Source organism: Sminthopsis crassicaudata, chromosome 3 (genome assembly GCF_048593235.1).
Source record: "Sminthopsis crassicaudata isolate SCR6 chromosome 3, ASM4859323v1, whole genome shotgun sequence".
NCBI classification, from domain to species: Eukaryota; Metazoa; Chordata; class Mammalia; order Dasyuromorphia; family Dasyuridae; genus Sminthopsis; species Sminthopsis crassicaudata.
Window position 1 is genome coordinate 374714547 of NC_133619.1, and position 23366 is coordinate 374737912.

At 36.2% G+C, this 23366-nt stretch overlaps 1 protein-coding gene across 1 annotated transcript in view; it reads right to left on the reverse strand.

Moving 5' to 3' along the window:
* Positions 1-23366, reverse strand: part of TMEM163 (transmembrane protein 163) — a 304131-nt gene that overhangs the window by 278236 nt on the left and 2529 nt on the right. Inside the window, exon 2 of the mRNA XM_074301879.1 lies at positions 4894-5661. Coding sequence (XP_074157980.1) covers positions 4894-5077 — 184 coding nt within the window. The 5' untranslated portion in view covers positions 5078-5661. The remainder of the gene's footprint in view (positions 1-4893; positions 5662-23366) is intronic.

Consider the following 23366-nt stretch of genomic DNA (forward strand, 5'->3'; position numbering starts at 1 on the left):
GTCTAATCTTTCCTAACCATAAAAAATTCCCTCTTCTTACTTGAATTTTACTATCCCATTCATGTAAATGTTAGCTATGATTATCTAAGTAGAAATGAAAACCCCAGAGATTTTTATTGCTCCTCTTTCTCACACTCCTACTGCCCTTTACCCCTACAGAATTTATCTGTGCTATCCTCGGCGACAAAATAAAATTTTTTTCATCCTTGCCACTGGATTTTCATGACTGCATAAAGCTTTATTGAATATTGACTTGTATAAGTTATTCATAGGGTAGATGCTTTTGACAATGACAGTACTTCAGCAGTTTATCTGCTAAATGAGAGGCTAAGATTTCCTTTTAGAAAAGGATTTAAAATTCAGAGAAGAAGTATGAAGATTTGGATTTTTCTATTAAATCCCATAGCATTTATCCTCATTATGATGAATTTATCAACTGCCAACAACATGCCAGGCATCAGATAGAACAAAAATTTCTTCTCCCACACCAGCCAACCAACATTTGTCTGAAGGAATTTCTATGAATGACAAGGTATCTTTTTTACTTAGTATTGCTGGTCTGCTCCCACAATATAGCTTCAATTGGCCTCTATAATTAAAGTATAATTTTCTTCCTCTCATGAACCAACCCTTTATTCTATCCCCAATGAGTATAACTGCTGTGAAGACAGTCCTGGAACTGATCAGCCTTCTTTGTTTCTACTAATCCCTTCCCATCTCCACCCTCAAAAAATAGTTTGAGTTTCCATCCTAAAATGAGCAAAGAACATGCTAACCCAGAAGTTAAGTTCAGAGATTGACTCAGGAAGGCAGAAAAAAGCATGAGACATAAAAATATCTGATTTACAAAAGACCCACAAAATACCAATCTCTACTAGTTATTAGTAAAAATAAATAAATAAATAAATTAATTTCAACCATACTTCCTGAATACTTTCACTTTTCTTGGCTACCAAGCTAACATTTTACCATTTGGGAATTCATCTGGGAATGGGTTGTCATTCAAACACTAGTATAAATGAATCCAATCCAACTGCTTTCTTCTTATCACCCAGCTAAGTGCTGGGATAAATTTAAAGGAGTTTCAGTTATAGGCAAGGTCTAGTAGGAAACATTTTTTCAAGTAGAATAAGGGTAGTAGGTGCACAAAAAAACCCACCCATTTCAGAGTTTCTCTAAATCTAGCTCTGCTCTAAGAAAAAGGAAAATAACTGATAGAATATATTACGTTAAGCTTTGTAAAGAGCTTTACATATATTATCTCACTTGATCTCAACAAGAAATCCATGATAGAAGTGGTATTTTTAACCTCATTTTTACTGAAGAAACATCTGAAGTCTGAGTCCTTTTTTTCCCAGGGTTTCACAGCTATTAAATGTCTCAGGCATGATTTGAATTCAGGTCTTCCTTATTCCAAATTCTTCCACACAGCCACCTAGCTGTCTCTAAGATATTTCTTTCTTCAAGCCAAAATATTTCTGTTTCTCTTCCCCTCCTAAATTGGTACTCTCTACTTTAACTTCCCTGGATCAATTTTGGGAGGGCTAGTCTAAGAATCATCATTTATTTCTACACAACTGATTCACACTCAGTTCCATCTATGCTTGGAGTTCTGAATAAAAGGTTGGGAAGTAGAGTCAGAGGGAGAGGATTTTATAGGAGTTTGTGATGAGACAGGTCCTAAAAGGTCATCAGATACAACACCTCCATTCTACAGATAAGGAAATTGAGGCCTAGGGAGACCAAGTAATTTTTGCTTAAGATCATGCAGAGAATAAGTATTTTTAAAAGCAATATTGAAATCCAAGTCCAATATCTAGAGTCAGTTGTCTTTTCAGAGAGACTGTGTGGTAATACCAAATCTAGATGACCCTCATTCCCCCAATACCAGCAGGTGTTTAAGCCATTATTAAACAGGTACTTTAAATCAAGGGCACAATAGACAGCCCGAATTGCCACAGATTCTCTATTCTAAGTAATTAAATGCCAAAACGAAAAAAAGAAAAAGAAAAGAAATAAGATAAGCAGAGGTCTTCTTCAGGTCAATGGCAAAATAATAATATGCAATCTCTTAATAATCTCACATTTATATATTGCTTTAAATTGTATATTTTCCTAATAACAACATTATAAAATAAACGGTGTAAGTATTATCCCCACTTTAAAATGAAGAGTCTGAAACCAAGGGAGGTAAAAAAGGTTTCCCTTAAGTCACATTGCCAATAAGTAGCAGAGATAAGGCTTGAATCTTGATTTTCTGGTTCTATACCCAATATTCCTCCCATTATGCCATGTTGTTTCATTTTAAGAAATGAATAAATAAATATTGCAATAAACTTTCCAAGATTATGATATGCTTTGTTTTATAAAAATGAATCATTCAACTTTAGCTTTTTGTTGTCTAGGATATGGAACTATGGAACATAAATGACATTTAGTTTTTTCCTCCTTTTTCTTCCCCCCCAAAATCTCACCTGCTTTGTCTTTATTTCACCTTTCAGTTTCAGAAAGCAAGTTAATTACATCTTGTAGCAAAGGAATCAGCTATATTGAAAAGAATACTTAGGGCTGGATGGGAGAGAAACAGGAATGGGAAATCCAGGCTATTGTATATGACATGCACTGAATTCACACATTGACATATTTCAGGAACAGGAAGCAAATTCATTCATATTGCTATAGAGTGGGAAAAAATGAAAATCAGTTTACCAACAAAAATAACCTAGAAAGGAATTCTTAGGAGTGAAAGATTTTTCTCACCTTTCTGCTACAAGTAACTTGTCACAGTGCCTTATTAAAATTATCATTTTGAGGGGTGGGAAGAAATAGGCCATCTTTTAAATATAACCTGCAATGCTACAAAAATAAGCTCAAGGCAGGTGACTGGCTGTCTTCAGCTCAAAATAAATTTTATACTTTAATTTGTAAATATTCTTCAAAACTCTGATCAAAACAAGAACCTTGCTACCTGCAAAGTCTCCTATAATATTCCTTTATATAATGTTTTGTTAAGTATATGGGAAATAGGAGAAGGGTTGAAACGGCAAGGCATTTGCAGAACTCGGTGCATTTGGAACAGTTCCAATTGTCTGTAAGCATCTCTGCTGAATCTCTGGGAGTTGTTGTTTCCATTTCATTCTATTTGAAATCCTACAGTTTTAAATTTCAGAAGGAAAAAAATGGGGGTCATGCATTAGGACGTTAAATACCAAACAGGCACACAGTTCAGGGAGGCTAGAAATGGGGAATAAATAAGGTAAGAAAAAGAAAATACAAATTTATCTCAACCTGTAATAGAATTCTTCTAATCAAGATTTCTATGTCAGGGAAGGCTAAATGAGATGAATTTCTCCAGATGACTCTTTGTAAAATTCTGCTTTGGTTAATGAATAAATCCAGTGGCTCTGTTTAGACAACTAAAAATCCCAAACTGTAAAGTCAATTTGGAACCAGTGGCTGCCTGGATAAGAAAGGAAGTAAGGGTACACCTATGAAGCAGAGATCTGCAAGCAAGCTGAGCTTGAAAATATGAAAGGAGTGCAAGGATGGAAAAAAGAAGAAAGGAGGAAGATAAGAGTATCATCAAATCGTTGCTGTTTCTTGAAGTTAACTAAAAGAAGAATTTCAGAAGTCAAGAGTTTAGGTTTTGTTACTAAGAAGATGTGTTACCACAGGAATGTGATAACACAACAGATTGGGGGGGGGGAGAAAGATAACTGATTAATAATAACCAATATATTATTTATATTGCCTCGGTATATAAGCTCCTGGATTTTAGATCCATTCAGCAAACCTCTTGGATTCATAGCAATCAGGAGCCACCTTTGTCCTCTGATATTGTGCTGTCTCTTTTTACCAAAAGATGGGTAAGATTTGATGTCCAAACAGATCCATTATGACCTGAGACATAAGTGACTATGCCATAGAAATCGGTCTGGTCAGTAACACAAAGAACGAATTTTTTCTCACTACCTTCCTCTTTCCTCTCTTTGGTATTCCCACACTTGTCCTCAGGTGTTGGCACCCAGAGCTTTGTGGCGGATAAGCCCCAGAAACGAAGAAATATCTCGGAGAAACTAAATCCGCATTTGGAAATATTCAAAAAGGAGACCAGAAATTACTGAGTGGAGAAGCCAAGACCCCCGGCATATGGTGAATACCCTGTGATTTGGCAAGGCCACAGTGGGGGAACCTGGATGTCGACGCACCTCTGGAAGGAGAGTTGTGTCCAAGCTACCGAGGGAAAAAAAAAAAAAAAGGGGGGGGGGGAATGCACCGTCCGGCTGGAGGGCTTCAACCCTAGGCATTGCCAAACAGTGATGCATGGGCTCCAGGGTCCCAACGAAGCCCCGGTCTCAGGGGATCGAAATGCCTCCCTCAAACTTTTCCCGGTGGAGCGGGATGGGGATGCTTTCTAGGCTGGTGCTGAAGGGTAATTGGTAGAAACCCGAAAAGGGTTGTTCTGAGAAAGGTGGCCACACCGGCAGAGAGTGGAGAGGATGGAGGATATCCAAGGAAAGAAGAGGAGACCCTCCCCCCGCACACCCACCCACACACTCATCTTTCTTGGAATCCTCAAAAGCGGTAGCTATGAAGAAAACCGGCTTTGAGAAAGATCGGCTGGAACGCAGACAGGTTCATTTCCATCCCTCTAATATAAAAAAACACTTGGTTTCGGCGCAAGGAGTCGAAGACCGGAGCTCTCCCCCCCAAAAAAGCAGAGGGCAACGGGCCCCCATAGATGGAGAAGAAAAAGAAGCTGCTGGCTGAGAGGCGTGGGTATCACCCAGTCCTAGGAGCCCGGACCACTCTAGCTCGTAGAGAAGTTACGAGACTGAGAGATCAACCAAGAGCTCGGAAATGGGAAGAGAGAAGCTAAGGTTACTCACTCACCTCTATCCTCCAGCCCGTCACTAAACTGGCCGCTTTCGCTGATCCGGAGGTGCCGCTCCTCCTGCGGCGGCTCTCGGCCCGGGTAAGGCTGGGAGCCGGTGGCTGAGGGCGAGCTGCCCCCGGGGGGCTGTAGGGTTCCGGGCTCCGAGGGGCTGCCGTGCTCGCTGTCTGTGGCTGGCTCCATGGCAAGGGACGGAGAGGGACCAGGCTGCAGAGGCAGGAGACCGTAGCCAGAGAGTACGAAGTGCTAGGAAAGCGGGCGCTTGGGGGAGGGGAGGGGAGAAGAGAGGGCAGGTTGGAGGGAGACGCTAGCTAGAGGTGCGTTCTGGTGGGCAGGGGAGGGAGGGCACAGGGGGAAAGGGGAGGAGGAGACTAGGCTTGGAGCTGGCTGGCAGGCAGGCTGGCAGACAGGAGCCCCGCATGCTTCGGCTACACCGCAGCCGCCCTGAAGGGGGCGGCCCTCGGCTCCCCGCCCCGCCCTAAGGGCAGGTGCAGAGACTGAGAGACCCCGCCTCTACCCTCTCCAAGCCGGGGTGTGCAGGGGAGACTTGCTGCAGAAAACAGACCTGCGGAGAAACCCAAGAGAGGAGAGCTGTGGATCATTGGGAGTGCCAGGGATGGGGCGCGGGATTGTGAGGTCTCTTCTGACTTTACTTCTTTGGGGGAGACTCGAGGAATAGCAGCGCAAAGTGGGGGGGGGAGACACTGAATTTCACTTTTCCGGAGAACTTTATTGCCTATGACTCTGTGTCCGGTACCTTAATGCCCCTGCGCTGATTTGATTGGGAAAGTTGCGGGATAGGATGGAGTAGGAGAAAGCGAAAAGGGAGAAGAGAGTGAGGAAAAGGTTATTAATTTGGAAAAAAAAAAATTAAATCAAGATGGAAGGAAAGGTTATTTTCTCTGGCATAAACCTAGAGCATTACGTAGATGACTTTATAGGTTGTTCCTTGTTCAGGAAACTACCGGATCCTGCCAGTTGCTTTTCCGACTCTCTCTGCTTTCCCAAGGCCCAATGTCCTACTTACCTCAGGAGCATCAAACGGAAATGTTGATTATCCAATGTCACAGATTTCTGTGGTAACAAGTCATCTGTCCCACCGTGTCCAAGACCTGTTTGGTATACTGGATTGAGAACTAGTCTCTCTGAAAGACCTAGATTCAAGTCCAACCAGGTGTCAAGTGCTAGCTATGTGACCTTAAACAATTCACCTAAGCTCTTGATGCCGCAAGCATTCTCTAAGACTAGATGTTGCAAAGAAATTGCTGATTTGCACTGCTGGAAGGAATTCTTTTTGTCAATAACACCAAAGATCTTTTCCTCCCCCCTAAAAATATCTCAGGCTACTCCCAGCAAAGAACCTTCCCCAATAGCTGTAGCCCAGCTGGCATCCTCAGTGTAACCCAACACTCTTCCTTCAGTCTTTGCTCCTTTTGCTGTTTCATCACCGCATACTCTCACCACCTAGGATATCTTCATCCCAGCTTCCCCCTTCCTAAAACCAATCAGTCATTCAAGACCAGAACCAAGCCCCACATCCTCTCAGAACCAAGCCACATCCTCTCTGAACATTTTTCTTTGGCCTCTCTCACATATTGATCACTCCCCTTCCTGAACTACCAGTTATTTTCTTATTCATTTAGCATTTTGTTGGCTCATATCCATATGTAGATATATAACCCAGGATTCAAGTCTGGTGCAATTATAGAAAGTTATCTTCATTGATGAAGGAGAGGGCATTTAGGGAATTCAGGGAAATTCAGGGGAAAGGCCTTGGAAGAGGAAAAAGACTTTTAGGATAATGAGAGATGTAGATGACCCAACTTCTACAATGCTTTCCAGTCTGGGCCACTAAAGATTTCAGGGAATTTCCTTTCAGGTGAGACAGGGGCTCTCTCTTCCAGGATTGCCAACTCGTCTCTTCACTGGCATGGAGCTTCATGTGATCATTCTTTGCACCAATAAAAAGAATCTTATATAACCAGTTCAGTCAGGATTGAATCTTGGGTTACCCAACAAGTCCAGAACTCTGGATTTTTAAAAACTTTTTCTGATTTTTCCTCTCCCTTAGAAGTGATTTCTCTCTTTCCTGTGAAATCCTCTAGGACTTGCTTTGCATTTCTTTGATTCCTGTCTTATATTATTATTTGTATACATTTATTTTATCTCTCCTAACCTATAAGCTCTGTCAAGAGCAGGGCCTGAGCTTTGATCTTTGTATTTTATATTCCTACACAACCTATTACAATGTATTTTCACTTCAATAAAGCAAATAACACAATAAAGTGAATCACATTTTTTTTGTTTTCCAATGTACATAAAAGTTATGTTTATACTATTCTGTCATCTATTAATTGTGCAATAGTATTGCATCAAAATACTTTATTGCAGGGGGGAAAAGCTAATCATCACCTGAGCCTTCATCAGTTATACTCTTCTTGTTGGTGGAGGGTCTTGCTTGGATGTTGACAGTTGCTTATTGACCAGGATAGTGGTTGCTGAAAGTTTACGTGGTTGGGACACTTTCTTATTTTAAGAATAAATAACACTGAAGTTTGCCCTATCCAATGAGTTTTCCTTTCACTTGAACACTTAGAGGCCATTGTGAAGTTACTAACTGGCCTAATTTCAGTGTTGTTGTGTCTTCTGGAATAAGGGGATCTAGAGGAGAGACAGACAGACAGACCCAGAGATAGAGATCAAAAGGGGAAGGGAGGGAGGGAGAGGAAGAGGGGGAGAGGAAAGGAGGGAGAGGGAGGGAAGGAGAAGAAGGGAGGGAAGGAAAAGAAAGGTGGGAGAGGGAGGGAAGGAGATGTAAGGAGGGAGGGAGGAAGAGGAGGGGGAGCAGGAGAAGGAGGAGGAAGAGGAGAAGGAGAGAGAGAGAGAAAGAGAGAGAGAGAGAGAGAGAGAGAGAGAGAGAGAGAGAGAGAGAGAGAGAGAGAGAAGAAACTTCTGACCAGTAAGCAATAAGAATACACATAATATTTATTAAATTCACAGACCTATATGGGGACAGTTCATGGAGCCCTAAAATAGTAGACAGATCACTAAAATAGATATAATAATAATGAAAATTTTTAAATTTTGTGAGAATTACAAAAATGTAACAGAGATACGGTGTGAGCACATGTTATTGGAAAGATGGCATTATCTTATTCTATGCCAGATTGCCATAAATCTTCAATTTGTAAAACAAAAATATTTTAAAATAATATCTGGATGTAAAACACGCTAAAATGAAGCACATTGTAATGAAGTACATTTGTGCTTACTGTCACAGGTTCCAAGAAATCTATAAGCAATTAGTGCAAAGCAATTAGTAAAAGTACTTTACTAGAGGCCCATTAGATTGTAAGCTCTTGAAGGACAGGAACAGTTTTTTTTTTTTGTCTCTTTTTGTATCCTCAGTTGAGATTTATCACAGTGCCTGGCAAGTAGAGAAGACAGATAATGAATGTTTGTTTATTGATTGATATAGCATCTGGCCTTAAAATCCAACTTACTAGAAGTAGGCTGTACCTTCAGGGACAGGTCAGCTGGAGTCTGGACTGACTATGCAGAAATCCTGGATAAGGACAAGCTGAAAAACTACTAACCAGAATGAAAAAAACATGCATTTTATGATGCCACAAAAATTTTGTCCTTTCAGTTAAAGCAAATAGGATCACTTCATGATTCCATCAGCATATGATTTTATATACATATATGTATATATATATATGTATGTATGTATGTGTATATATATGCATATACTTATTTATTTAAACCCCTTTAATAAATTCTTTTGAGATTCAAAGGTGAGTTCATTTGAAATTTTCAGTATCAGAAATCTAAATAAGAGTGAGCAAACTGCCTTTTTTTTTTTAAAGTGGCAAAAATCTGAAATAACCAGGGATATTGTATAAAATTAAGTGGAGGGGAGTTGAAAAAAAAAAAGGCTTCTAGCTCATCTCGCCTAAAATAAAGGGCCATATTGATCATGGAAATCAATAGTGTTCCATGGAGAGATATGTCATCTCTCTATGGGATCAACTTTTTTCCACAGATGGAGAAAGATGAGGAAAAGTGATACCCTTGATACTATAAAACTACCAAAAAAGGGAGGAGAAGACAGCTCAGGGATTATGGGATGAACTCTCTCTTACAAATTTAAGCAAACTACAAGGGGAGCAGTATGCATTCTAGCTATGGAGGATTACCAAAAGCCATCTGGGAAATCAGAAAAACAGGCTCATATCCTTCTTATGTGGGTAACTTAATAGAGCAAAGAAAAGTTAATTTGCAATTATGTCAAATCTAAATGCTCAGGTTCTGACCCCTAATGGGGAAAGATCATGAACTGAGACATCTGATTTTAAGGGACTAGTCAAGTAGGAGATGCCCACCATTCTTGACTCCTTCAACTCAAACGTAGATGATCCTTTCCTATGTCTATTCTGCCACATAAGAATTGACAGAAGGAAAGAATGATTTCCACAATGAAACCTAAGAGTAAAATTAATAGACAAACCATGAAGTTATAGAGAAATCTGTACATCAGAAAGGCCACAGAGGAGAAAGAAAGGAGAAAGGTTTGGTAGACAAGATCTAACTGACTGCCTTGATCACTCATCCATATCCTTCTTTTAGCCAATTTCAAAACCCAGAGCATCTCAAATGGAGACTTGTGTGGGATTTAGTTAAGGAAAGAAGACTCCTCACTAAGATCTAAGATCAACTTTCAAAAAAATAATAACAAACACCCACAACAAAGAACAGTTCTTTATATTTCATAGTTTACCTTTATGTGTTCTCTTTCCCTTAAAATACAAGCCCCTTGAATGTTGAGACTGACTTCCTTTTATTTTTTATCCCCAGCACATTTATATGATAGAACATGTGAAACTGTATCTCTGTTATGCAGAATTTGCTTTTCTCTAAATTATTTCTCTCATTTTAATAACTCAATTGTATTCCATTACCTTCATATTACCATAATTTGTTTAGCTATTCCCCCAATTGATGGAAATCCTCTTAGTTTTTGGTGTGTTTTTTTTTAACCACAGAAAAAATTACTATAAATATTTTTGTAGGAATGAGTCCTTTTTTTTAGCTCTTTGAAGTATAATTCTATTAGTGGTATCATTGAGTCAAAAGGTGATGGGTAACTTAGTGACTTTGGTGATATAATTCCAAATTGCTTTCAAGTTCATAATTCCACCAACAATGCATTCATATGCTTTTCCCCCAAAATCATTCCACCATTTGTAATTTTCCTTTTTTTCTTCTTTATCAATCTAATGGGTAGTACTTAAAAGTTGCTTTAATTTGCATTTTTATAATTATTAGTTGTTTATAGCAGGGTTTCTTAAACTTTTTTCACTTCCTACCCCTTTTCAACATAGAAATTTTTACAAGAGCCCAGGTATATAGGTATATAAAAATATAAAAATCAAACATTTACTAATAATAAATCATAATTTTGTTACTCCCACATTCAATTATGAGATCCCATATGTAGTCTTAAACTACAGCTTAAGAAAAAGGGGGTTAGAATATTTTTTCATATAGCTGTTGATAGCTTAAATTTCTTTCTGTTCAGGAGGAATACAGAGAGGCTTGGAGAGACTTACATCAATTGATGCTGAGTGAAATGAGCAGAACTAGGGGATCATTATACACTTCAACAATGATACTGTATGAGGATGTATTCTGATGGAAGTGGATATCTTCTACATAGAGAAGAGCTAATCCAATTCCAATTAATCAATGATGGACAGAATCAGCTACACCCAGAAAAGGAACACTGGGAAATGAGTGTAAACTGTGAGCATTGTTTTTTGTTTTTTTTTTGTTTCTCTTCCCAGATTATTTTTACATTCTGATTACAATCCTTCCTTTGCAACAGAAACAACAACAAAATTCGGTTCTGCACATGTATATTGTACCTAGGATATACTATAAGATATTTAATATGTATGGGAATGCCTGCCATCTAGGGGAGGGGGTAGAGGGAAGGAGAGGAAAAACTCAGAACAGAAGGGAGTACAAGGGATAATGTTGTAAAAAAAAATTACCTATGCATATGTACTGTCAAAGAAAATGTTATAATTATAAAAAATTAATAGAAAAAATTTCTTTCTGTTCTACAACTGATAAATGGTCAAAGGATATGAACAGGCAGTTTCAGATGATGAAATCAAATCTTTACCCCAAAGAGATTATTTTTAAAAGGAGAAATGACCTGTATAGGCAAATATCTATCTATATATAGCAGCTCTTTTTGTGGTGGCAAAATATTAGAAATCGAGGGGATGCCCATCTAAGTTAGCAGCCACTTACAATATAATAATCTTGGTACATGGTATGATAATATTGATCTCTACCTAATTTCTGCCAGACAGTTTTGCAGTTTTATCAGTTTTTTTAATAATGAGTCCTTGTAGTGTCAATATCTTTGTTTTTTTACCAAACATCTTACTAAAAGGTAGATTTTCTTTTGTATATTATGTCCTTAATTTATTCCACTGATTCACCTCAACTTTGAGCTATACTGTTTTGAAATATAATTTAAGATCTGGTACTACTAAGTCCCCTTGCTTCCCAGTTTTTTTTTCATTATTTTCCTTAACCTTTTTTTTTCTTCCAAATGAATTCCATCATTGTTATTTCTAATTCTCTAAAGCAATCAATTGGTGGGTAGATTGATATGATACTGAATAAGTGAATTAATTTAGATATTATTGTCATTTTCATTATATTTGTTTATTCTACCCACAAACAATTCCAAGCCCAGTGCTCTATCCACTTAACTATCTAGATGCTAATAAGGCTTCCACTGCCCTCCAAAATTATAAAGCAGAAGTAATATCACCCTTCTAAAGTGGTAAATGAAGTAATTATAATCATTCAGAATTAGATAAACATCACTTTCCAACCAGTGACTCATTTAACAATATGAAATAAAAAGGAAAATAAATTATGACAATAGACTGAATTTATTCAACCAGCTAACCAGTGATCCTAATAAGGATATTTCACACAAGCTTAGAATGAACTGCTTTTGGAAAATATGTGAAGTTCTGCATTTGAAATGATTAATTCAGTTTTCCCATAGGCTCCAGATTGACAATAACAACTTGGGTCCAAAATAGAAATTGTTCAACGAGAAATCTCTAGCCACTATGGCTTCTGGTATCAGAATCCAATGGTTTCAAAACTGATTCCAACTCATAATATAGGCAGGCTGGAATCCTAGAATGGCTATATGTGAACCATAACTTTGGACCATCTGAGAGACTATCAGGCTGGAAAAAATAGCACCTTTCTTACTATGTCATATGAATGATATACTTTCATTGCCAGGCACATTCATCATGATAAATGCTAGAGTAGCTAATCTCAACATATAAATAGTATATCTATATAGGTTAATCAGTAGATATCACAGAGATACATACACATACATATCTATACATACACACAGCATATATGCATACATATATACATGTGCCCTAATAAATATTTTAAGAATATTAAGAATAGTCTAATACATATTTTCAATATTAGAATTCTAAATGACTAAAAAAACAGGATACCTATGATCTTATAATTTTTATTTCGTCTCCTCTCTTACAAGATTGTTGTAAGGGTCAAATAAGCATATATAAAGCACTTTGTAAAGTTTAAAATACTATATAAATATCATTATTATAACTAAACAATCTTACAAACTAAAGAATCAATTAATGATCTTAAGTTGATTAGAATAAATATAATCTAAACTTTATCAATTAAAAGGTATCTTTTTCCCCTTTTCTCTCACTAAACATTTTTTATACTTGGATTAGGTTAAATATAATATTTTTTCCCTAAATAATCAGCCCTTCCAGACTGAAAGAAGAATTCTTTCTTCTATATCCTCTGAGTCCCCTATTTTGCCTGTTTCTCCTTTCTGAATCCCTATTATACTTGGAGCCAGAACCATAATTTTTTAATATTTAATTCTCCACTAATTATTTTGTATCTGTTACTTTTTCTGTTTAACTAGGCTTTCAGCACTTTGAAGGCAAAGATCATGTCATAGTTTTAAAAAATTTTCCACAGAGCAAGTATAGTTATTCTATGTAGTAGTCTTTCAAAAAATATTTGATTGATTGTGGAAATATTCCAACCCAAAGGATTATGCACAAAGGAGACAGACTAAAAAGCAAAACTCATTAAAATGTAGGTGTGGAAGATATAGAATATGATATGAATTGAGTGAAAGTGTGTGAATTCATTCATTTTCAGCATAGGTTTTGGTTTGTTTTTTTGTTTGTTGGTGCCTTTAATTTTCAGGAGAAATGTGAAAATATTGTTTAAGTACAAATACCTTAAGCCTGTAATCTCCATGATGGTATTCCACAGCCACATTTTACTCTATATACCAAAAGTCTACAAATTCATTTGCATTGTATCTTCATGCGATTATGTACAATTTGCATACCTCCTCGCTGAATTTACCTATTTCTAATCTATTATTTACTCAATTTAGTATTTTGCTTTATTATTTTTGTCTTTTGAACTGCCATTTTAAAAATTCTCTTCTCCAATACAAATTCTCATTTTACAATAAATAAGTTTCCTCATAAGGAGATAGGTAAGAGAAAAAGAAATAAAAATGGCAGAAATAAGAAGGAATCTTTTTGGGAAAATCACAATTTGAGAAATATTATCTTAAATTTAACTAAGCCTAGATTAACTAGATTAACTAAACCTAGATTTTTGAGGTAATTTAATCTAATTGAATTAATCTTTACCTATTCCTTACCAAACATAAATTGGTTTTATCTTTAAAATTAAAACTATGCTTCATTTGTGTTTATCTTATTTGTTGGAAAAGATAAGTTTTTGTGGCTGACAATTATTATCATTTTAATCATAGTCTGAAATTCTCCATCCATCTCTTCTTACCTACCCTTGAGAAAATACTTTTAAGCATGAAATTCTAGCAATACAGTTGAAATTTAATCCAACAAATAAGGGAAAGGCAAATTATCTAAAATGAATATGCAGAAGACTTGACCAAATTAGATAGCAAGATTAAATAATAAGCATGTATACAAAAAAGAGGCATGATACTCTTTGAATAGCATCATGATTGATGAGACTCAGAATGAGTCTACATCATTGTAAGGACAACAAAAACAGAGATTGGTTGATACATTGGGAGCAAGGGAAAAAATGAAAGAAGAGGTAGAATCAGTCCTTGAGTTGGATAGTAATGATGATAATGAATGAATGATAGAAAAGAAGCAAATCTACTCAACTCTTGTTTTCCTTTCTATTCTCTCTACAAAGAATAATAATCTTTATTCTGGAAAAGAGACATTAAAAATAATGACAGAACTGAAATCCAAGATAACTGAGGAGATGGACAAAAAAAGCACAAGACCCAGACAAGCCACAACAGAAACATCTTAGGGTCATGATCCTAAACCCTTGTTGGTGATATGGCGTATAGAATTTCTATTATATATACATGTAACTCTTGGGTCAGAGGGACAATTACATGGAACTCTTTCCATCATTTAGTGGAGAATGATTATTCTCCCATACTTATATAAAAAGCAGATAGAGGTGATAAGAGTAGGAAAGGAAAAATATCATGCCTTCCAACTTCAAGAGAAAAAAATGTATTATTCTAACATTTCTTCAGGACCATGTAAAGTTGGAAAAGAGTCAGTATAGAGAGAAGCTGCCAGTCTTGATGATGTTCCTATACTTAGCTTGTTGCACTAGAGACTGTGGAGAATTTCCCCAAAATCCAGAGATTTTTGGATACTTTTTCTCTTGGTTGAGATGAGTTACCTCACTCCTAATAAATGAACTCCTTTGCTCTTTACCATCTACTTTATAATCTCCTATGTATTCTTTCTATTTTGTTATAAACTTAGATAAATGGTTTTATTATATATATATATTCATTATGAAACTGGCATCTAATGGGAAAGTGGTTTTAACCCTTGGATATAAAACTTAAGGTACTCCATCTCCATTAAGGAAGAGTGTTCAAGAGCTATAGCTGGAGCCTAAAATAACATCTTTTAGACTAATAATATTGAAGGGAACAGATTGATTTACTTCTAATCTGGTAGTCCCTCTCTCTAAAGAAAACAGGGTTCTCCTCCCTGCTTCCCCTCTTGTCAAGAATCTATCTTTCCCCGTAACATTTCCTGCTGGCTCTGTGGCCCTGGACAAGTTACTTAATCCCAAATGCTTCAGAAAAAAAAAAATTAGTCTTCCTTGAAAAGGGTAAAGGGAGATGTTTTAAATATGTCATCTCAATTCCTATGAGCCATACCTCATCAATCTATGTGGAAACTTGTAACTGCATAGATAAAAATAAAGACAATATCCATACCACCTTCATTATATGTAATTAACTTTTTAAATGTATATTTGATTTTTTAAAGTTGTAACAAAATTGACTTGTATATGTCCCCTTTTGAACTTCTGTTTTCTTTCAGAAAGGAAAAGAGATTCCTTGTGATATCCTTGTGGACGAGTTAGAAAGGCTACAGGGCAGAGCAGTATGGAAAAAATGGAAAGGTCACTCCTTTACCCATCTTATTGTTTGTCAACTACTCAGAGTAGTTGATTCCCACCTCCCCAACAATAGTTAATTCTGAGGCTTGTAATCAGCACAATCACACAAGTTTATACCACAACATTCACCCTTCACTGGAGCAGCAAAGTATGCACTCCTATATCTACCCCTACTTATAAGTACAAAAGGCTAGATCTTTCTGGGTGATTCTAACCTAACCATTTCCTCAGTATCCAGAGCAGCAGCAGCTACACAAATCCCACTGGGAAAATTTCCTCCCCTAGTATGTCCCACAGATTACCTGGTGCAATTACCTGAGCTCCAGGGTGACTGATGATCAATGAATAAGAACTTTATCCCTCCGTGGCTTCATTTTCATTTTAGGTAGTATGATAGAGTACATTTCAAAGAATGAGTAAACTTGAATTGTGATGCATAATAACTTTAATTACATTATTTTCTCAGCTCCTTGTCCCCCTCCACAATCCACCCTCTTTCAAATTTTCTTCTATTAAAATAAATACTGTTCTACCCGTTCACAATCTTAGTGTCACCTCCGATTCAGTTCACTTCACATTATCAACCAAATCTTGTTTTTTACTCCCACAACATCTCTCACATGTCCCCTTCTCTTTAATCATATAGCCACCAATCTAGTTCAGCTTCTCATCACTTCTTGCCTGAACTATTGCAATAGGCTCCTAATTTACCTTGCTGCCTTGAATCTCTCTCCTCTCCAGATGACCTTCCACACAGTTTCCAAAATGATTTACATGGCCCTTCTCTATTATAGAAACTCCAATGGCTCCTTATTGATTCTAGGAAATACTATTTCATCTTTATACCATTCTTTTTTATTTCTATTTTTATAATTTTATGCTGTATAATTATGCATAAACAGGCATAAATACATGTAAAGTAGGACATATATAATGAATTAATAAGTAAATAATAGATATATTGTTAGCAAGGGCTTGAACTCATATATGTGTATGTGTGTGTACAAGTAATATAATATGTGTGTAAAGATGGAATAAAAAAATGTTTGATAATACATTTAGGTAGATTCCAAATGGATAACTGAATGAATATACAGAATAGTGATTAATGAATCACTATCAACCTGGAAATAAGTCTCTAGTTGGAGTGCTCCAGGGATCCAGTTCTAATACTGTTGTGTTCAACATTTATTAACAGCTCTAATGAAGTATAAATAACATGTTTATCAAATTTTCAAATGACACAGAACTTTCAGAAGTATCTACAATATATTGGATGATGAAGACAGGAACCAAAAAATATCAATAGCATTAAACAATGGGACTGTATCTAATAATTAATTAAAAAGAAATAAAAGCACTACCTGGATTTTTAAAATTAGAGAGTCTTGTCCATATTACTGTTCATCTGAATAAGACCTACTAAGAAATGAAGAGATAGCTGACCTGGTAAAGGGATAGAGAGGGGCTGAGAACATTTCCTGAGTATGAATTCTAGGATTAAAAAATTTTCAGGGACATGAAGGAGAAATCAGCACTGAAATCTGATGAAAAATGAAACATTCATAGAAACATGGTGTCCAGAATGAAGAATGGAATAGGTACATTCATCTCTGTCCTGGTCAGATCTGTGTTCAGTTCTCAATGCCATATTATAGGAAGGGACATTAACAATTTGGTTGTATATTAAAGATGATGACCAGTATTACAAGGAGACTGAAAACCTTGCCATATAAAAATAATTAAGACTATTTAATTCAGAGAAAAGAAGATCTAAAAAGGGACATGATAATTGTTCTTGAGTATTCTGAGAGCTATCATGTGGAAAAGGATTAGATAAATTTTACATGACATCATAATGCAGATTAAAGAGTAATTGGTACAAGTTGGAAAGAAGCAGATTAGGGCTAAATATTTTTTAAAAGCTTCCTAATAATTAGAGCTGCTCAAAAGCAGAATAGTCTACCTTGGGAAGTAGGGAGTTTTCCCATCACTGAAGAATTTTAAATGGATTCTAGATAACCATTTGTGGAGATGTGGTACAGAGAATTCTTGTTTATATACAGACTAACCTTAATGAGTTTCAAGTAAAAAGCACTTATGTTGAGTTCTAGGGATACAAAGAAAAAGCAAAAAGTCCTTTTCTTCATGGTTTTACATTTTATTAGGCGATAAACATGTGCATAAATTGGTGTATATATAAGATACACACAGAAGAGATATGAGGTAACCTTAGAAGGGAAGATAGCCCTAGTCTGCTTGCTGTTTCTCACACATAAAGCTATATCTCCCATCACTGTGCCTTTGTACTGCCTATCCCCCATGCCTGAAATGCTACCCCTAATAATCACCAACTCTTTATCCCTAGAACCTTTTAAGTATCACCTCCTAAAGGATTCTTAAACTTTTTTCCATTTGTGACTTCTTTTTGCCATTTCTAATCTGAGCCAAGGTGTTTCTTGCAGCACTCATGCATAATGCAAAATGCATATGTTGTGTGTTCAGAACCAATGCTGCAGTAGAGTCATGCAATGCAACACAGGCAGGTGCTGCCAGAAACATCCCTGATTCATTACTCATTTTATTTTGAATTTTTTTTTTGCATTCAGAAACCTTTTACTGTTGCCAGTTTTTCATAACTTCCACATTCAGTTCTGTGACCCCATATGTGGTCACAGTTTTAGAAGTTAGAGTCCAAAGAACACTGAAAAGACAAGAAGAGGTCAAATTTTGAAGAACTTTAAAAAGTTCACTAGAACAATTTGTATTTGATTCTAGAAGTGATAGGGAACCTTTAAGTTTGTTAATGGCATGTCCGATCTATACTTTAGAAAAATCATTTTAGTAGCTACCTAGAATGGAAAACATATTGAAGTGAGGAGAGATTTGAGAAAGGGAGTCTAAAATGAGTAATGATGGCCCAAACTAGATTTATAACTATGCAAGTAAAGAGGAGACATGAAATATGTTATAAATAAGTAAATCACACAAAGTTTAAAAAAAAAAAAGAAAAATGACAAATATTGAATGGTCTGAAGGAAAACAGAAATATTAATGCATTTTGACAGAGCTGTGGATTGGTATAGAATCATTATCAGAAAGTTATTAAATTGTGCATATTCTTTTACTAAGCAACATCACTGCCTTTGTCCCCCTCAAGGGACTGAAGAAAGAAGAAGAGGACCCATTTGTACAAAAATATTTATAATAGCTTTTTCTGTATTTGCAAAGAATTAGAAACTAAGAGAGTGCCTGTGACTCAATAAATTATGGTATATGAATATAGTGAAATGATATGCTACAAAAAATGTTGAAGGGGATGGTTTGTTAAAAACATGAGAAGTCTCATATGAAATGATACATAATGAAATAAAAAGAACTAGGAAAATAATTTATAAAATCACAACAACATTGTAAAGACAAAGAAATATAAAAGTACAAACATTGAACAAAGAAATATAAAAGTACAAATACTGATCAATTCAATGACCAACAATGATTTCAGGGGGAATCATGATAAACCATGTTGCCCATCTCCTGACAAAGAGATGAATAGACTCAGAGTGCATTTTAAGACATGCTTTTTGGAAATGGCCAATGTAGAAATTTATTCTGTTAGACTATGTATATTTCTTATAAAGATTTAACATATACACATCTCTCCTTTGGCATTTAAGGGTTTTGCCTTTCTTTGTTCCTCAGTGGGTAGAGAAGTGAAAATTTTTCTTCATTAAAACAACTAAATTAAATTTTTTTAAATGGAAAATAAAATCTATGTGTGCCTTTGATCCAGCAATATCACAGCTAAGCTTATATCCCCAAAGAGATCAGAAAAAGAGAAAAAGATGCTTTGTGTCCAAAATCTGAAGAGGATAAAAATTGGAAACTAAGGAGATACTCATATATTAAACAAATGAACAAATAAATAAATGAACAGATATATGAACATATATGAGTATACAATATATATGAATGTTATGAAATACTATTATGCTATGAGAAATTATGAAAGAAATGGCTTCAGAGAAATCTGGAGAAACTTATATGAACTGATTCAGAGTGAAATGAGCAAAACAAAGAAAAGAATTTCTATTATCACAAAATCATAATAAAAGAAAATAGAAAAGAGAAAAAACAATTTTGAAAGACTTAAGAATTGATCAATGTAATAATTAGCCATAATTTCAGAGAATCAATGATGAACAATGTTATCTACCTCCTAAGAAGTGATGTGTGCAAGAATGAGTCACATTTTGGGATAAGATCAATATAGGAATTTATTTTTGCCTGACTATACATATAAGCTACAAAACTTTGGGGGGGGAAGGTTCCCAATGAGTAGGAAGAGAAAGAAGATAGAAAAAATAAATGATAATTGAAAAAATAAATTATATTGGATAGATGGGATGAGTGAGAATAGGGAGTAAATGTGACCCTAAATCTTTGATCTGGAAGGATACTGGCGCCCTTAAAAGAAATAAGGATGTTTGGAAAAGAGATAAATTTGGGTAAAATGATCAAATTTTATTTTGAATATGTTGATTTTGAAATGTAAATAGTTTGGAAGGTGATGGTGTGGAATTGGAGTTTAGGAAAAAAAGCCAGGGCTAGATGTACAGTATAGAACTATAAATTATTTGCATAACTAATAAGAGCCAATGAGATCATTAAATAGGAATGTATGAAGAGAAAAAAGATAGAAACCCTGGTATGGATCTTTAGAACACAAACATTATTATAGTTGTCATGTGAAAATTCAGCAAAGGAGACTGAGAAGGAGTAAGCAGGAAAGAGAACCAAATGAGAGGAAAAACCAGAAAACCCAAAGAGGAGAGAGTATCTAGAATGGAAAGGTGAGTGATAAACAATGCCAAATGCTTTGAAGATGTTGAAAAGGATGAGAACTGAGAAAAGACCCTTAGTTCTGGAATTTAAGAGATATCAAACTGTCTATTAACTTTCTATTATGAGTGATAAAGGTTTTATTTTTGTTTTAAACAAAGTTGAAAATGCTAAGTGGTACTATAAAACTATGGTGTTCACTCATACATAAGTCTATATAATTATGTTTTCAGGAACTGTCTGTCCTAATATAGTACACTCATTATCATTTTATTTTTTCCCTTCTGTTTATATACATACATACATACACACAAAGATTCACACTCACATACATACATACATATATCTATATACACATACATACACCTATATGCGTATATACATATGAATGTTCACACATATAGACATGCATATAAAACATTATTTGTAATATTATGGCTAGCTCTCTGGAGGTCCTCCAAATGGGCCTTGGTTTCAGTAGAATAATCACCATAAGAATAGTCAGGAATAAAGTCCAAAGTCTTTATTATCTCCTTAACAGTCTGTCTCTTTTGCCTGTGGCTGAGCTAACTTTCTGGAGGACCTTCAGACAAGCCTTGGTCTTAGTGGAGAAGCGAAGAAACAGGACAGCCACTACGATCTTCAAGTCTTCTCTAGGTCTGACTCTGACCTCTTAAATATTCTATTAAATCCATTCATCATACTCAGTATAAGCCAGTCATTAAATCACTAGGGAATCATTATTTGTTATAAGATTAAATCAATCATACTGAACTAGAGAACTATTAATCACCATGCTAAACTAGATAATCATTGTCTTATCAATTCCACTGAGTTAACACCTTGTTGTAAGAATTCTTGCCTTAAGTACATTTCTCCTGAGTTCTGGCCCTCTACATCTCCCACTTTCTTTTGTTTTAGAACATGTGGTCATGTTCTAAAGTGGTCATGCCTCCTTGACTTCTCAGGAAGGGAGATGAAAATACCAAAGGGAAATGGAAAGTCAAACCTGCTTTTGTTAGCGGTTTCTGAAGGGTCTCATTTGAAACAAGTATACATAAATCCATAAACATGGGAGGTATTACACAAGCACATAGTAATATAACACAGGCTAGTAGTGATGTAACAAATAACATGAATCAACATGAGGAATTATACATGTCCATAAGTCCTAGAAGGAGGGTATATAAATAACCTACTTCAGCAGCCAAGAGATAGTCCAAAACCAATGTATTGTCCATTACTTCAAGTGTCAGGGAATCCAATGATTCCTAAGGGTTTTTAAGTTCTGTAACAACCTTATCAACAATTTTTTGATGTTTATGCATCAATTGCCATACACATTGTATTAACAGTGGCACATGTAGTCAGAGATGGAACCACCCAATGTTTCTTGAGTTTTCTGCTTTGTTTTGACGGTTTTTCTCTTTATCTGTCTCTCTGATGGACAAGCTAAATACAGCTCATTGGCACCCATCTGATTCCTTCTCCATCTGTAGAGATATAAGCAAACTCTCTCCCCCAAGCAGTTAATCTATCTGCTCCCTTCCATTCACCACTTTCTGGATCTCTCCACATCACCTGGAGATTATCTAAAGATAGAGGAGCTGCTGGCATTGGACACTGCCCTTCTAATGGGTTACAAAACTTGTATTCTCCCCAATTGTAATCCCTTTTTCCCATTAGATTGTTTCCTGGATGATTGATCATATCAGAGTACTGAACTTCTAAAAAACTTTCTGGGTATAACCTCAGCTGCCATCATGCCCCACCTGTTTTTGGCCTCAGACCCTGGAGCTGGGCCCCATCTCTCATTTCCCTGGGTCAATCTACATTCTGAGACTCAATGGAAGCCTCTATTGCATTTTGAGCATAGGGTTTTGGGTCTTGTTCTCTCACTCTGTCTTCTCACTCTGTGTCTATGCCAACATTGAGCTTTCAAATGCCCTACTTTACCACATTGAAAGCATTGATGAGTCTCTCTGGAAGTCCCTTGCTTAGAGGGACCCTATCTTCCCATGTTCTGCATCATAGCCTGGGTATAAATGGCATTTGTGCCCACTGTGGCACCGCAGCGTCTTATGATCTCCTCTAAAGGAGCATTCTTGTGTAGTTCTAGTATAATTCTTGTACAAACTTCATTAGCATTTTCCTTAGCAAGTTGTTGTTATCATTATTGCTGATGCTGCATTTTCACCAATAGTTTGTGTGACAGCTATCTGCAGATGTCCCACAAAATCAGCAAAGAGTTCATTTGGACCTTGTGCTATTTTTGTGAAGGCTTCCCCTCTATCTTGTCTTCTGGGAGGATGCCCCATGCTTTTATAGCAGCAGCAGCAATTTGCTTATATGCTATTAAAGGATAATTAATCTGCACTAAAGTGTCTACATAATTACCTACACCTGCTAGTTGATCAAAGGTGACTGATATATTTCTTTGAGCTTGTATCCTACAGAGTTCACTATACTCAGAAAGCCACAACAAGTTTTGATCAGGTTCTAAACATATGTTTCTCCCTGCTAGAGATTTCCAATCACTAGGGATTAAAATTTCATAAGCCAAATTTTCTAATAACATCTTAATATAAGACAATGTAGACCCATAAAGAGTGCAAGCCTTTTTCAAATCTTTGATAATTTCCAGATTAAAAGGAAGGTTTCTTCTCCTGGCTTGATCTGAAGAATTAAATTCTTCAGTCACAGGATATGTTTTTATTCTTAAATCAGATATATCCTGTCCTTTTTTTTTAGCTTTAACTAGTGCCTTTTGTAATCTTGTCATAGCAGGTGGACAAAGCTGCTGCATGTTTGGTGCTGATGGTGCCACTGCCCCTCCTCCCTCCCTCCCCCCACAAAGGGAAATTGAGAGGGGACAGTTGGGAGAAACTGAGCTGTGAAACTGAGAATCACTATACTCTTTATCAGCTTGGTACATAACTTGGTCTAATTGGCTATGCTCACCAGCTGTGTTATCAATACCATCCATCTCTTTAATTTCATCACCACTGTACTTACCTTCTTTCTTGTCTAATTCTTCATGCTTTTCAGCTGCTTTGTCAGT